General features: G+C 37.8%; 1 protein-coding gene and 1 pseudogene across 1 annotated transcript; both read right to left on the reverse strand.

The window, feature by feature from the left end:
• Positions 1 to 12,500, reverse strand: part of LOC137980655 (putative nuclease HARBI1) — a 20,315-nt pseudogene that overhangs the window by 2,160 nt on the left and 5,655 nt on the right.
• On the reverse strand, positions 2,969 to 11,030 carry LOC137979822 (uncharacterized). The gene is made up of 9 exons (XM_068827160.1): positions 10,896 to 11,030; positions 10,528 to 10,760; positions 9,882 to 10,213; positions 8,789 to 9,078; positions 7,198 to 7,674; positions 6,885 to 7,109; positions 6,451 to 6,682; positions 5,681 to 5,733; positions 2,969 to 3,943 (listed from the first exon to the last, which is right to left on the reverse strand). The coding sequence occupies exons 1-9, from the start codon at positions 11,028 to 11,030 to the stop codon at positions 2,969 to 2,971; spliced, it is 2,952 nt and encodes a 983-aa protein (XP_068683261.1).

The raw sequence follows: 12,500 nt of genomic DNA on the forward strand, positions 1-12,500 counted from the left end.
TTTTATTTTCATCCCCAAATCCTGCAACCAACTAAAATAACAGACCACTCTGCAACTCTTATTGACAATATATTTTTTAATTCTCTTGAGCATTTTGTGATTAGTGGTAATATATGTTATGATCTAACAGACCATTTACCAAATTTTCTTATTGTAAGTAAATTATCTTCCCTTCCTGCCAGCACTAAAGTTTACGGGCGTGATTATTCAAACTTGGACAAACAAGCACTGATTACTGATATTCAATCAATTAACTGGGAAGAAGTGCTTAATAATGATTCTGACCCTAGCTGTATGTTTGATAATTTCTATAATGAGCTGTCTGAGGTTATTGGTGAACATGTACCTGTCAAGCAATTATCTAAGCAAAATTTAAAAGCTAGATCAAAACCATGGATAACCTCTGGAATTAGGACCTCTATTCAAATTAAAAATGGCTTATTTAAGAAATTCTTAAAAACAAAATCTATCTACTACCATGCAAAATTTAAAATCTACAGGAATAAACTGAATCACTTAATCAAATTAGCTAAGAGCAGGAGCCATAATCGGGGATGGAGACCGTAAGCGCGCGCCATTTCTAGTATTGGGGTTGGCTCCATGATATGGGACAATTATTCTATTTTTAGAACAAATTGCGCCATCGCGTGCGCGACACGCACGTACATTGCTGCAAGGATTTTCGCGGATGTCGCGCAGGGAAAATGGCGGGCGATATTACCTTCGTGAATGAGGCAGATATAGGATTTCTCTCAGCAGTATCGCTTCCAAATTTAAGCCAAGCCCTCCTTGACAACTTCCTTGACCTTGACAGTGAACATGAAAGTGAGGATGATTCAGAAGACGAGTGGAGTGACTTTTCCGACCTATCGAGTGGAAATGATTCGTCGGACATGTCTGGGGAGGAATCGCCTAGCAGAGGACAGAAAGATGTAAGGAGGAAAAAGGTACCAAAAGCCAGAAACAAACAGGGGAATGAGTCCAGTAAAGAGAAAAGGAAAAAGAGTTCTGGAAAATACCTTTCTAACGACGACGTAAAAAGGCTGGAGGAGACTCTTAAGTCTTACGTTTTGAGTGCACAAACACATTGCGAAAATGAATTAAGAAATGAAAAATCATTGTCAATATTTCCAGTTCGCAAGCAAATGGTGTCCACCCTACTCAATAGCGACACGATCAGGGTAATGTTTGTGAAGCTTTGTCGGGATATTTACTCCAAAATAATTAAAGCTTTCACCGAAATATCCAGCGCTAAGGTGAAAAACAGTGACAAAAGGGCTTCGTTTTCAGTTATTTGTTCCCAATTGTTGTTGACGGTGGAGGAATCAGAAGTCTGGAGAAACATGAAAAAGATAATTGTCACCACCATTCAGTTGCAGGAGAACGAAACAGACGAAGTCAACTTTCATGCTGCCGTTGTTCTTAACACCATCTACTGGGCACTTTACGAAAATTTTCACCGCGCAGTCATGCAAATTAAGATTGACACTGACAAACGGAAAACCCAAACAAATGCAAGTGAAGGCGCGGACACTGTTGTCGATTCCGACTTTGTGGACGTTGCTAGAGTATCTGGGGCGGCGCTGCACAAACTACGGAAAGGAAGAGAAAAGATTGTTAATGGGCGGAAAGGAGCCAGGAGAGTTTCAGAAGCGACAAAGGAAAATTATGCAGCCGAAGTTAAAATTATGTCTGAAATGGTCTGTTCTGCAGAGGAGAAAACATCTTTGCCATTGGGTCTAAAAAGGTTGGACGAGGGAAAGTTGACTTTCTTCAATAGTAAGTTTACTGTTGTTTTGTTAACGTTAGATAAAAGAATAAGAGAAATGTTGACTGAAAAAAATCTGAAGAGATATCCAAAAAACCTTATGAAGCTGACAAAACAATCGGTTGCTTTAGACGAGGAGCTACAAGAGTTATTTTTGGCAGCATCAAAAAGGGCATGCACAGCACCATTTGAAGAGATTAGGGCTTGCTCCATATGGCAAGAGCTAGTAAAGAGAATATGTAATACCAGATTTAAGGAATTCTATAGTGCTCAAGAAGAGAAAAAACTGATTCAGGAGGGCAAAGTCGTTTCAGCCGACCAAAGCTTGAGGGACAAGCTGAAAACTTACAGTGTCGATAAGCGTACTTAATTAATTAAGGATGCTTAATAATATGATCTTACAAACTTAATTACGCTTTCTTCTAGGCAGCAGACCAGGTCAAGTGGTCTCTTTGTGATAGTTTATACTTAGGGCAACGTCAGCTTGCCTTATATAATATGACAAGTCTCGTTTTTACTGAAAAACAATAGTAAGTAATATAACAAAAGAATAACCAAAGTGACAGCTTGAAGAGGTCTTTGATCTTTTTATTGAGAGCTGTACTCAGCTTATCAGGTACATTGGTACTCCAACTCAGTAACTGTTAGAGCTGCAGAAAAATTAACCAAAAAAATGTGTCTGAGTGATAGAATAATGTTATTTTGAACTTGAAACTTGCACTCAATATATTGTATGAATTCAATGAAAGACCCATCAAAGGACTGCATGTCTTTATAGCACAAAGACATAATTAATATCTATAGTTCTCAGGTATGGCTCAAGTTTTGTAAGTTACATGCACACCAGTACATACCATTTTAAATATGTAATAAATAAAGGATCAAGAAAAGTTTTTAATATGTGCAGTCAAATGACTTTAAAAGACTATTTATAACAATTAATATATTTTGGTGTCACATTTTCTTGTTCCTATGTAAATGGTGACCAATGACTAATGCCAAAGTGCAGCCAGCTTAAAAAAGACACAGCATTTCATTAAAAAATTAAAATTCCAGGCTGAAATGAGATTTTATGACAAGAATTGTTATCTACTAACAAAATGAAATGCTTGGAGGAGAAATCAATTTACTTCAACTTCAGCCACACAACAGTTTTTAACAGTACTGAATGTACTTTTTTTCTGAAATGACAGAGGCACATTATCTGTTGTACTCCACCCAAGTGATTTGGGCATACTGTATCGAGGTGCTGTAAAACTTCTGGTATGTCTTGGCTAGCCACAATATTAACTCGTTTTCTTTGGATGGTAGGGAATGGGAAAGTATACACCCATACTGTAAATGCCTGTGGCTATCAAAAATTGCACATGCCCCATTTTCCCAAACTAAAATTACTACTGTCCTCCCAACAGACACAAAGATGCCAACTGATTTCTGTTTCATGCTTGCCCGTTCCCTGACATTTGAAATGACATCCTGGAAGTTATTACCAGTAATAAAAAAATCTTTGGGATCCTCATAAGAAAGGAGGTGTAGATCATCTCCAACAGAGCTGAATGCATCTTCTACATCAAGCCCACCAACTCCTGCAGCAGAAAAGCATTCATCAAAGATTTTATTGCCCCCAGAAATACTTGAAACCACATGAACAAACCACCCCTCTTCAAGAACTTTCTTTGGTTCACCAATCAACCCAGAGGAGAACTTAAAACCCATTACAAGGGCTATTAGGGTGCATGCAGAGCTACCTTGCCTACCCTGAAAAGTGCTTTGAGAAATTTGGGAGGGAAAAATAAATTCTTTAACACCCTGATAACCATAAGGAACAAAATGTGCCATGATTTCAATGTAAGGCTGTTGATAAACAGTGTTCAATGTGGACACATTTGTAGGGCCAGATATAAGGACCTCTTGGTCCCTGTAGCCCTTCTGATCATGACTTGTGGCTCTAGCAGTGACCTTCAGCTCCTGTCTCAACTGAACCCTTCCAAGAGATGACCCATAATTCCCTGCACTTAGAGAACCATGGGCATGGAACTTGAGTGTGCCAAACAGGGATTCAAGGCGACTTATTGAGAGCCGCAATGGAGACAAAGAGTATCCAGGAAAATTATCAAAGAAGTATGACGAGAACTGTTTAAATCCAAAGACCATGACTCTTTGAAGGTCAAATGTCTAGAGGGAGAGAAAAGGCAAGCTAAATAAGAAATGCCATTTATTTAAAGGAGCAGTGTCACAAGGATTTTGCTGTTTTAGGTCAATTCTGTGCTTATAAAATCATTACTTTGGGTCTTTAATCATTAAACAAAATGCTTCTGTAAAGCTACAACGAATACATCAACGGAATTTTATCAGAGAGGGCTAACCATAATAAATTTCTTGAGGATTTTTGGAACATGCAGCATCAAAACCTGAAAAAATTGGCAATTTTTTTCAAGTTTCAATCTATTTCAATCCATGCCATCCATAGCGACAGGCGACAAGAAACAGTTTCAGTACATTCAAATAGCCTTTAATAACAAAACTAGATCATTCATTAGTTTTGAAATTCAATCAATGCGAAGACACCTGGCTTTTTGTAAAGTTGCCAAGTAGCGTGACAATGCCCCTTAAAGGGCTTAGTAAACAACTAATCCTAACTCACATTCAAATATATGAATTTCAATAATAATAATTATAATGATAATGTACTATAACTTTTATTTATATTTATAACATAGATAGGACCCTGCGCGCGCTCTCTGATTGGTCAAAAACCTATGTTTTATCAGAGTATAAAACATCGAAAAAGCGTGTTTTATCGTTTTGCGCGCGTAAAATCTATATCATAAAGCAAATGAAGAAGCCTAAGCCGTGTATTACACTGTGATAAAACACTCCAGTCATTTGAGAACACTCGAGAAATGTAGAAAACACTCGCCTGCGGCTCGTGCTTTCCACATTTCCCTCGTGTTCTCAAATGCCTGTCGTGTTTTATCACAGTGTAATACACGGCTTAGGCTTCTTTATTTGTTAAATAATTCATCAAATCTTTTCACTCGCACGCAATTGGCTTAAACACGTCACTTGACCGAATATCACCCAGCTAAAACTGGGGGATATCCGAGAATATCCCCCAATTGTCAAAACAACTCGCGTTGCGAAAAATATTTGAAGGATAATAAACATGAAAGCCTCCATTTGGGGCGAAAATATTCTCGGGTATTTGTCCTTGGACATTATCCGTTCCTCGAAGCTCATAGTTTTCCTCAAGCTGTGCTCTCCGAAAGCTGTTCGCTTCTCGGAGCAGATAATGTCCGCGGACAAATATCCTAGAATATTTTCGCCCCAAATGGAGGCTACTATTTATATATACTATTGCCCCATCAAAGGGAACACTTGTCTTCCCTCCAAGGACCAGGAGGGATGTAGTTTGATCTTTTAAATGCACATTTAAAAAATAGTAAACAAGATAATGTTAAAGTGCCTATAACCCCAAAATATTTTTTTCGCTTAAATAAATCTTTGCACCTGTTCGAAACAAACTGCACCTTTTAACTTTTTTATAGGCTGTAAAAGTTACGAAATCTAGCCATCATCTGTTGCATGACCGAGCTAGTAAGGGGTATGGGTCTATTCCTGGGTTGACGTCACAGACTGATTTACATCGTATTAAGTCTTTGTAAACATGCATGCAAATAAGTTTGTGACATCAACCCAGGAATAGACCCATACCCCTTACTTGCTCGGTCGTGTTACAGATGATGGTCAGATTTCGTAACTTTTACAGCCTGTAAAAAGTCAAGATTAGGGCTAAAAAGGTGCAAAAAGGCGCAATGCTTTTCAAACAGGTGCAAAGAGTTATTTAAGCGAAAAAAATATTTTGGGGTTATAGGCACTTTAATAAACAAGTTAATCTTTATTCAGCAATACCTGCCATGCTAAAAACTTTGCTGCACGTGCTCGTTTGGAGTTGTCAACATACTCTGCAAAGATTAAAAGGAAAACTTAGATGTAACCCAGTTTGTCACCCCAAAAAGTTAGGCGTGAGGAATCAGATCAAGGGGAAAATTATTGTAAATATACATACACTGTAAAAGTAATTATTATATACCACACAGGTGAATAGTACTTTTCAAGCATGCTGATTGGCTAGCTTGGAGGTGATTAACCAAGTACTATTCACCTCTGAGCAGCCGAAGAAAAACAAAATGGCTTTTGTTGGTAAATTATCGCAAATAAAGTTACTCTTTGGGCTGCTAGTTATTCAGCTTGTGTGGTATATACACCTCAGTGTCAGTGAAAGTGGTGGATATTTATCTCCACTTCAGCGAATAATTGTTAATTATAAGAATGTCTATCATTTTAATTACAACTGTATTTTGGTGTTGTGTTTATTATGGCCTGGTTTACTGGTTAACTAGCATACAGTTGTTGGTAATCCAATGGAAGTGTAACTTTCAAGTGGCCAAATAAAAAAGGAGCTCTAATGAAAAAAGGTGAATGTAATTGAAGTTGATTCCAAAATGTTGAATGTTAAACATTTGAATCACTTCCTCATCAAACAGACTAGCTTTCATTTTCAACCATAATGACAGCCAGGTAAAGTGACCCATTGTTTGACTTTTAATCTTTTGATTGCTTTTTTAATGGACAAATGACTTAATACAGTTTGTTGAATAAAGTTTTTGATGTAAGCATACCTGTGTTGTTGTGCTCCTCTGCCCATTCTTCGAAATATCTCCATCCCTGTTGTATGTTTTTGAATACAGCTGACTCATTGGATCTTATAAACACATGGCTAAGGATTCCCTTTTCAAAAATGTGGTGGCATGCTTGTAGGTACCTTGCTGTTTCTTTCACAACATCAGTTTTCTCTGGGCCTTCACTACTCAAATTTGCATATTCTTCCAAGGCTGCAATCATATAACGTTGCTGTAGAATGTAAAAGTAGACAAAACCACTTATCACTGTTCCATTCATAAAAATGGAAGCTTCATCTCAATTGTAAATATTTGAACCTTAATTATTGCCAGGATCTGTATATATGACATAAATTATCATTCTTTAGTCAATTTCAAGCTAAGGAATAGAACCATAAAGTTCTATAAATTTAACATAATTTTCCCTCTCTTACCTGCATTATCTTTGCAGGCATAACATTTAGTCTTGTCCAGCAGTCACGTTGCACATAGCTATACCTCAGACCAGGGACACGCCTACCCAGACCTTTTGCAGATCTCTCTTGATCCCTGTAATATTGATCAATTATTGGCTGCCAGCCAAAAGTAGTGCCTCCCTTCTCGAAAGCTTTTTTCCCCTTGTTCCTTGAACTGTACAAAGCTGCAATGATGTTCTTCAACTGGACAATATAAGAAACAATAACACCCAGGTGTTACAAATTGTACACATGAGAATAATTAAATACTTGAATTATTATAATACCTTACCTGGTGAGCAGGGCATATCATGACAAAGCAGGTTTTGTCTGATCTGGTGCTGAATGGATTGATGAAACTGGCCTTGAACTGGTATCGTTCAGCACCACTGTCTTCTACTGGGAGCTGCTCATTTGCATAGCCACAAAGCCTCTTAAAAAGGGCTAAGTTACAGGAAGCTCCATCACCAACCAATAGAATGACATGGAACCGGTACTTTTCAAGGGTACTGATCACCTTGAAGACGATGTCATGTAGAAACTTTCCATCCAGGGGTACCTCACGGAGAAAGTAAGGCCCAGCAAACTCAAACCCAGATGTCATATCCCGCCAGTAGGTCTGAAGAACGTAACTTGCCCTTTGACCAGCTCCATTTTCTGAGATGAACAGGGACTCATAAACATCATGAAGACATGACCAGTCATTTTCATTCATTGCATAGCCAATGGCAACACCATCTGTGCAACGGATCTGAATCTTACTCTGCACCTGTTAATTACAACTTACAATTATTTCAAAAGCATTTCATGGTCAGAAATTCCAGTTAAAATATTTTTTATATTATGCAAATGAGGAAAGTGATGACATCATCGGTGGTTTCACTAAAATAGTACAACACTCAATCAAGAATACCTCCATAAATATTAAAAAAAATGTAAATCACAAAAGAAACAAAATCCACTGTGCCATTGCTATGACAACAGTTATGCTGCTGTTCCTGTTTCAATTAAGACTAAAATTTCCAGATCATCTTAAAGAAGGATAATTCACTGCCAATAATCTTACTGGGGAGAGGTAAGAAAAAATGCATGTAAACCATGTGTGAATCTCTGAGAAAGACCCTCTGTCCCAGTTTAAAAAGTTGGAAATGGAGATATTTGTTTTCCCCAGACAGAGACTGGATCCAAGAGCACTGCCATGGCAACAACATAGCAGGTGTCATTCTGTTTTGCTTGTGATGTGCATTTCTATTGATAAGTTTGAAGATCACTGCTCCAATATTTCTAGAGATATTCTTGATTCAGTATTTTGTTGTTCAAGTGGAGCTATTTATGACATGATCACTTTCCTCATTGGCATGATTAATACAAAAACATGAATATCTCTAAAATGAAAAAAGATATTCCAAATTATAAGGGAAATTCCATTCTTCTTTACTTTGAAAATCATTTCAAATAAGCAGCAATTATTTTGTACTGCATGGGCACTTTAAAGGCTTCACCAATCCAATAACAGTTTTGAGTTACTGAATGGATCTGAAAGTAACAGTTTAATTTACACTAACAACAACATAAAACTGTATATGCAATAACAAAAGGGGTCAGACGAAACTGCATATTGAGCCAGGTTTTTTAACTTTGTCAAATTTAACTCAGTTCATACTCCATGTTTCAACAATACAGCAAAAAAACGCTTAAAATTTAAATAGGTTATATTACTTCATGATCTGCAATGAGCCCTATAATGATTCAAATAACATCATTGATGATTGCCATGTATATGCATGTAGATGTACCAAACATTAAGGAAGATATAGTAAAACTTAAATACAGATACACCAATATGGCTGTTATGATAAGCAAAGGGAATACCCTCTATTCACCTTTGTCTCATCAAACAAGAGTTCTCCAACTCCCAGTGGCTCTGGTCTTCCACTAAGGACTGCAGTGGTTTTAAATTGATTAAACAAAGTGAGTTGCTCGATGATTCTTTCTTCATGGATACCTTCCTCTACTGTTCTCTTTGCCATTACCCTCTCCAAGGATCTCCTGCATGGAAGCTGGAGAATGTCCAGCTTCTTGAGGTCATCAAACAGGACCGGGCAGCGTGCATAAATAGCAAGAGCCACTCGCCAAGTCGCCTGAGTCCAACGATTAGATCGATGTCCATATCCTTTAATAGAACGTGTATAGAACAGTTTTAAGCTGAGTGTCGTAAAACCAAAATCAAACCAGTTTACTTACCAATTAGACTTCTCAGCTAACCTCAAATTGTGGTATAACCAAAACCAAAGCAATTGCCTGATTACTAAATCAACACATCTAAATATCTGGGTAATACAGGATTTCAAAATTTAATGCAAGAATAGTTTGTAACAGAATCCCTTGTGATCATGAGATGGATTGGGCCTAGAAGAAAAAGCATTGTACATACATGTCTGTAGAGTAACTAAAAGCATTTCTTATTGATAAAATTATTAGTGTTCTTGAACACCTGAGAGGACTTCCATATAAAACGGAGAGGGAAGTATGTAAGAAATTGTGACTAAACCCTTGAAGGGGACCAGTGGCCTGGCCCAAGCTATTTAACCCTCTTGAAAGATACAACACATTTAAAAAGTACAGAAATTATTTATATTTTCTCCTCTTTTCCTCTGACATTCGCCTGAACACCCTAAGTGAGAAATACAAAGCCCTATGCAGGGGAAGAGAGGAGGGGGGCGAGGGTGGTGGTCTGGAACAGTGAAGTTTATAAAACACACCAGGGATGATCAGATATATTTGTGCCAAAGTGTGAACTTTTCTCTTCCCGTATCCTTCACACAGCCCCTTAAGTTATTTGGTTACTGATTATCACGCAAAATTACTGATAATTCCTCTTACTTAATTTCTTATCATCTTCTGACCAATTTACAATTTTGCATTTCGGAGTATCCTGAAGCATGTAGATCAAATTACACACCTTCTAAAACTTACCGTTTTTTGCCTGATCTTTTCGGAAATTCACTTTGTCCGAATCCCATATCTCACGCAAGACTTGCCCTGCACCGGGTCGTAAACTATCAGCTTCTGCCACACATTTTTCAAATTCCTTTCTTCCCATGGGTGTAGATTCAACTCGCTCCATCAATTTGTCCAAGTCAGAGCTATGTGTATCAGACATTAAAACAGAGAACTTCTTTCTGTACCGTTTGACCTGCTTTGTCATGTTTTTCCTTGATTGCCGCATATTTTTCAATCGCTTACTTTGGCTCTTTGGACTGAGGCAAGAGAAGCGAACTTTGGATGACACAGATTGTCTGCTTCTTCTTCAGTCAGAGACTTCTTTTGGTTTAAGCGTTCTGACAGTTTTTGTTCTGTTTTGTAGCAACATCGACACTTTCTTCCACTCTCACATTGGGCATTTTTTATCAATCGCGCGCAATTTCTTGACAAAACTCTGTGCCAAGGAAGGGTCTGTTCTTCTACTTCTGAGGACAGATAATCCTGCTGGCCAGTTATCCTAGTGTCCACTCCAGGACAAGGACGATTCTCGACGACTTCGTTTATTGCATTTCTCAGTTGTCCCGGCTGATTAATATTAATTGTGCCCCTTCTTACGAGCTCAAAGTGGTACACAAACAAACGATATTCACCATTTGCATCAACAACGAGTCTCACGTCGTCAAAAGGCACGTCGTCAGAGAGAGAGGCTTTCCGTTTCTTGACGACAACCAGGGATGGCTTTCCACTTCTTTCCACAACCTCGACACGAGCCTCTACTCTGGGATCCTGGAGATCTGACGCGATGGCTTCAAGAGATCTTAATTCGTTGCTCTTGGCAAGAATGTGTTCACGAAGGTTAAGCTTACCAACCTGCACATAATTGAAGTATATTGGGTGTTAATTAATTTATTTTAGTCCAGAAAGCCCGGGAAAGAGCGTGAAAACCGATGCCGTGAATTAAACTAAAAGCAACAAATTTAATTAATCGACTTGCGTACCACGTACCTGAAAGGGTTTCTCACTGTTCGTGTCATCCCAGAGTGTCTTAAACACCGTTTTCACTCTCTTTTGTTGTGTGGCTGAGCTGACTTCTTCCAAATTTAAATCATTTGCTCTTTTAACAGAGCTATCGACTTCCATATCAATTTATTCACAGCTGTTATCCCCTGGCATCACTGTACAAAATCGCAACTTTCGCCCGCCATTTTATTATCACGCCATTTGATTACGCAAGAGGACAACATCCACGCGAGAACCCACGAATTGTGCGTGAGTCCGCGCAGATATATGACGTCAGGATGGCGCAATTTGTTCTAAAAATAGAAAAATTGTCCCATATCATGGTTCCGCGCGGATCCCAATACTTACGGTCTCCATCCCCGATTATGGCTCCTGCTAAGAGAAATTATTATAATATTTTTTTCGCAGTTCATGTAAAGGATGGCAAACGAATCTGCCATGGAATTAAGCAAATTATTCAAATTAAAACCCAAGTGAATCAGAAAGTGAACAAAATAGTGATAGATAATCGTGAAATTGTTGACCCAAAACCAATCGCTAATGCACTTAATGACTTTTTTGCTAATATAGGTACTAATCTTGCATGTTCTATCCCTAGTTTTTCCCAGTCTGCTAGGGAATTCATGTCATCTCCTATTATTAATAGCTTGCTTTTGTCTCCAGTGACTGAAAATGAAATTGAAGAAGAAATAGCTAAACTTAATGTTAGTAAAGCTGTGGGTCCTTCTAGCATTCTTATTTTTATTTTAAAGATTCTTAAGTGGGAATTATCAGGTCCCTTACAGACAATTTTTATTACATCTTTTCTTACTGGAATTGTTCCTGAGAAATTCAAGATGCCTAGAGTAATTCCAGTCTTTAAGAAGGGCTCTCAGACAACCTTAAACAATTATAGACCCATTTCGTTACTCTCTATTTTTAATAAATTGTTAGAAAAGCTTATGTATAAGTGGATAGTTGACTTTCTTGATAAGAGACAACTTATTTATAGTAAACAGTTTGGTTTCCGCTCTCACTATTCAACTGAACATGCAGTCCTTAGTATAATTGACCAAGTGCAATTGGCAATCGAAGACCATGATTATTCATGTGGAATATTCCTAAATTTTAGCAAAGCTTTTGATACTGTTGATCACCAAATTTTGCTCACAAAACTTGATTACTTTGGTATCAGAGGTGTTGTTAAGGACTGGTTTACTTCATATCTGAGAAACAGAACACAGTTTGTATCCCTGGGTGCTGTTACTTCAGACATTCAACCAGTGTCTTGTGGTGTGCCCCAAGGGTCAGTGCTTGGGCCACTCTTATTTCTCATCTATGTAAATGATTTTCATAATTGTTCAAAGCTTTTGGATTTTCATCTTTTTGCAGATGATGCAAATTTATTCTTACAGCATAGGGATCTAAATATCCTTGAAAGTCTGATTAATTCTGAACTTGAGAAAGTTCATACTTGGCTTTGTGCAAATAGACTTTCATTGAATATTGATAAGTCAAATTTTGTCATTTTTCGTCCTATGCAAAGAAAACTGCCCAAACAGGTCATCTTATCTATAAACAATCAAATGTTAACAAAATTGGAAGACTCAT

This window comes from Montipora foliosa, chromosome 12 (genome assembly GCF_036669935.1).
Source record: "Montipora foliosa isolate CH-2021 chromosome 12, ASM3666993v2, whole genome shotgun sequence".
Classification (NCBI taxonomy): domain Eukaryota; kingdom Metazoa; phylum Cnidaria; class Anthozoa; order Scleractinia; family Acroporidae; genus Montipora; species Montipora foliosa.